The sequence below is a fragment of the Solanum verrucosum genome, unplaced genomic scaffold (assembly GCF_900185275.1).
Source record: "Solanum verrucosum unplaced genomic scaffold, falcon-dt-bn FXZP01000187.1, whole genome shotgun sequence".
Classification (NCBI taxonomy): Eukaryota; Viridiplantae; Streptophyta; class Magnoliopsida; order Solanales; family Solanaceae; genus Solanum; species Solanum verrucosum.
In genome coordinates, this window is record NW_026020413.1 from 762,492 (window position 1) to 766,749 (window position 4,258).

Consider the following 4,258-nt stretch of genomic DNA (forward strand, 5'->3'; position numbering starts at 1 on the left):
CCTTCACAATTAAATATTTATTTACTTTGCTCCTATTGAGTGGCTCACTGACACCATTGCCCATTGCTTATGTTACAGATTCTGGTTTGTATTTTTACAGTCATTAATTTATGCTTATGTTATTAAGGATAAATGATAAGATGTAATAATTTTCATTTTCCTTTACATTATTAATGTTTGTTACTACGTAATTTTATATGTAAGATAATATAGTATTTTAGTTTTAATGACGGATAGGTTTTAAGTATTATTTTATAAATTCCATGATACTATTAAATTCCCACGCGAAGCGCGGGTAATTTTACTAGTAATAATAATAATAATACTCCCTTCGTCCACTATTGTTTGTCATGTATATTGAAAATAGTTGTCCAAAATTAATTGTCAATTTAAACAATCAAGAAACAATTAGTCACTTTTTTCCAATTTTGCCCTTAATAATTACATAACTACTAGTTTCAAAAAGTAGTCATTTTAAAGTTACAAGACTACTTTAATGTGAAAAAAATTGTTTTTACAGTTTTCAAAAAGTACAAACCATTTTAATAATGATTGATAGTAGGGTTATATTGGTCAAATTGCACCTTATATTAAATTTTTCTTAAAGGTTGTGCATGATCTTACCCTGACAAACAATAGTGGACTGAGGGAGTAATAAAGTGGTGGGTGTAATAGTATATATATAGAGACCTCAAAGTCTATATATTGATAACTAACTCACACAATTAATTATTGGCTTCAAAAAGAAAAAATGGAGTAAAATTTAGTGTTATTATACACAAGTTTGGCAATAGGGATTTTAACCCTAATTAGTGTCCTAAAGAGATCAAATGGATGGTTTTTTACAATGAAATTTAGTTCAAAGAAATGTGAGTTGCCTCCTGGTGACATGGGCTGGCCATTAGTAGGGAACATGTTTTTTTTCTTCCAAAGTTTCAAAGATGGTAATCTTGGCTCATTTGTCTCCTACTTTGTTACTAGGTAAAGTTTCTCACATAATTCTTCTACATAAAATGCTTGCAATTTTCCATACATGAGAAAATGGTTTATTATTAATATTGATTGAAGTAGTGAGAAAAGAAAAAAAATTAATATTTTCATACAAATAAATTAGGAAATTTCTCGCTATCTCAGTGAGAATCTGTTTTCAATCATATATTTTTTTCTCTAGTCCATTAATCTCTTGAACTATAAACTTAACACTTTTTTTTGTAGGTTTGGAGAGGGAGGGATGTGCAAGGCATTCATGTTTGGTAAGCCAAGCATTATCATCACAAAAGTTGAAACAAGTAGAAAAATATTTATGGATGATGATAATTTTGATAGAGGTATGCCAAAATATATCTTAAAAATACTAGGACAAGTTCAAGTTGGTGGATTTACAAAAGAAGAAAGCAAGCGTCTACATAGACTAACAACACCAATAAAAAGTGACATATCATTATCATCAAATTACTTTGATTTTGCAAATGAAATTGTGAAAAATTCATTTGAGAAATTGGTTGCCATGGAAGAACCAATTGATATCCTCTTAGCAATGACAAGGCCAACATTTGCAGTGTTAATGAGAATTCTTATAGGTGATGGAGTTGATCATGATTTGGTTGATGTTCTCTTTGAAGAGACTATTTATCTTATTCGTGGTTGTCATGGTTTGCCCTTTAATATACCAGGATCTTCTTACAATAGGGGATTGAAGGTAAGAAAATATTCTTATTATAAATTGCTTCTAGCTAGATCTGATATATGTCTCGTTAAAAAAGTGGTACTACTGAAAATTCATTGTTATTCCACTGAAAAATGTTTAGTGGCATCTATTTTCATAGATATTTTGATTGAATCGGCAGGAAAAATAATAATAATATTTTCATACGAAAAAATTAGGAAGTTTCTCATTATTTCAGTGAGAAGCAGTTTCCATATGTATTTTCATAGTGAGCTAATTTCATAGTACAAAATTCTTACTGATTTGCGGTGGAGAAAACTTCTATTGTGGTTCCTATCTACTCTCGTCATCTAACAAATAGAGCATATTTATCATTTTTTGTTAACGAACTTATATTTACTTAATTTTTAAAAAAATAATGTTAAAATCAATTGGTAAAATTATTATTTTTCAAAAATATCACGTGCCTTTAAAAGATAACTTCCCCTTTTTTTAGTTTGGTTGGATCTTGAGGGGCGAAAAAATGGGTGAGATACTTTTTAAAGCCAAATGACATTTTTGAAATTAAAAAAAAAAACTAATTTTAGGATTATTTTTTTTTTAATTCAATAAATGAGAGTTTTTTAACGAGAAGTGTAGATATATACAGGTTGGAGAATGAAACTCTCACCACAAGATTATGTTACTTTCCAATTAAAAATCCAAATACATGGTAAAGTGTTCAAAACTTTGAAAATACTTTTGCATGTGCTCTTAAATGTCTATTAGTTAGTTAAGTAAATCACATAAAATATGTCATTTTATTTAATCAATTGACATCAGTTGAAACATGTTTGACGTATTACGTCTTTTTAAGTCTAATATTAATGCGTATAACTAAAACAGATGACATATTTTATTGATTAACTTATTTATTTAATTAGTACTCCATCTGTCTCTAATTACTTGTCCATTTTTGAATTGACAGACCTATTAAGAAAACAATAATTGACATAGTGAGTTTACCATTTTACCCCTATTAATTATGAAGTGGATGAATTAAAAATTTAAGATTTTCAAGAAGTTCTACTTTTTTCAAAGTAATTAATTGAGGGTATAATATGTAAAAATTTGTCATTTCTTGATTTGTCAAAATGGACAAGTAATTAGGGACAACTAAAAAAGGAAATGTGGACAAGTAATTAAGGAATCATACAACTTTTTTTTTCTAAAATTTGAATCGAAAGTATCTAATAAATTTTTTTTATCATGTGTTCAGATGTTTAATTGAAGCAAAAGCGACAATCTAAATATCTAAATGAAATTGACTAACAAATTTAAGAGAATATTAAACATTTACATTTAATGCATGTTAATTTTCAGGCTAGAGGAGCAATGGCTAAGATATATCAACATATATTAGATGAAAGAAAAGTGATGATTGGGAAAAACAAAACAAGGGGAAAGTCTAACATTTTACTAGATATGATGTTAGACACTCAAGATGATGATGAACAAGGAAAAGGATTCAATGATGAGAAGATCATTGCAATGCTTGTTTCTTATACATTTGCTGGTTTTGAATCTGTTGGTTTGGACCGTTTGGTTGCATCAACAGCCATTATGTATCTACAAAAATATCCAAACTTCTTGAACAAAGCTAAAGTATACCTATATATTCATCACTACTTTTATTGTTCTTTTTTAAGGTTGTGTTCGATACGAATAAAAATATTTTTCAATTTTCTGGAATTAGAAAAAATAAGTTTCATGATTACGTCTTTCTTACTCTGTCACACCTACTCATATAGCTCATCTTCACACCCACTCCCGTAGACCCACCACCACCTCCATGTCTCTGTCTCCAATAGTATTTGTCTAGATTATATATAAATTTTTATTTATTTATATACTAAACACAAGAAAATAGATAGAAAATTCGCTTATTTTTTTGAAAAATATTTTTCTCCGTATTGAACACACCCTAATTCTTGTTGTAGGGGTAGTTTAGTCTTTTAACGTTTAAAAAAAAAAGTTAAATCATGCCTAATATATGTCTTGACAAATTTTCTATTTTTACAGGAGGAACAAGAGGATATAGTAAAGAGAAGATCATCTTCAAATGAAGGCCTTAATTTCCATGAGATTAAACAGATGAAGTATCTTAGTAACGTAAGAGTTAAATTTTTTTAATTTTTTTTTGTAAGGTTCAAAATAAAATAATTTTGGACAAATTAACATGCATTAATTATTCTTATATCTCTTTTTTTCAAAATTGAAAGGTAATTAATGAATCGTTACGTATTGCTATGGCCAAAACAATATTCTTTAGAGAGGCAAGAACTACTATTGACATAAACGGTTAGTACTCTGCCTTAACTTTTTTTCTACTTATTTTATTCGAATAAATTTCTCAAATAGTTACTTAATTTTACGAATATATCTACTAAAATCACTTTATTTATTCAGTAGTAAACATAAAAAAATACTTAACTATTTCTTCTTTTTTTCAAAGGGTCTTTAAGTGTGAATATCTTTTATAGTACTCTCTGTCTTAATTTATGTAGAATTATCTTACTAGATATACATTTTAAAAAATTAATGAAGACTTTT

At 27.8% G+C, this 4,258-nt stretch overlaps 1 protein-coding gene across 1 annotated transcript; it reads left to right on the top strand.

Moving 5' to 3' along the window:
- The first annotated feature begins 754 nt into the window (after nucleotides 1-754).
- Nucleotides 755-3,516, top strand: LOC125840759 (ent-kaurenoic acid oxidase 2-like). The gene is made up of 4 exons (XM_049519733.1): nucleotides 755-981; nucleotides 1,216-1,765; nucleotides 3,029-3,310; nucleotides 3,457-3,516. Exons 1-4 carry the CDS (start codon nucleotides 848-850, stop codon nucleotides 3,514-3,516), a joined length of 1,026 nt encoding a protein of 341 aa, XP_049375690.1. The 5' UTR covers nucleotides 755-847.
- The last annotated feature ends 742 nt before the right edge of the window (nucleotides 3,517-4,258 follow it).

What these genes read in the sequence shown, in the direction of transcription:
- LOC125840759 (XM_049519733.1), top strand. Translation starts at nt 848, where the DNA reads ATGAAATTTAGTTCAAAGAAATGTGAGTTGCCTCCTGGTGACATGGGC. An exon ending in GTCTCCTACTTTGTTACTAG is followed by an intron (nt 982 to 1,215) that starts GTAAAGTTTCTC and finishes TTTTTTTTGTAG; the next exon opens with GTTTGGAGAGGGAGGGATGT. An exon ending in ACTTCTTGAACAAAGCTAAA is followed by an intron (nt 3,311 to 3,456) that starts GTATACCTATAT and finishes CTACTCATATAG; the next exon opens with CTCATCTTCACACCCACTCC.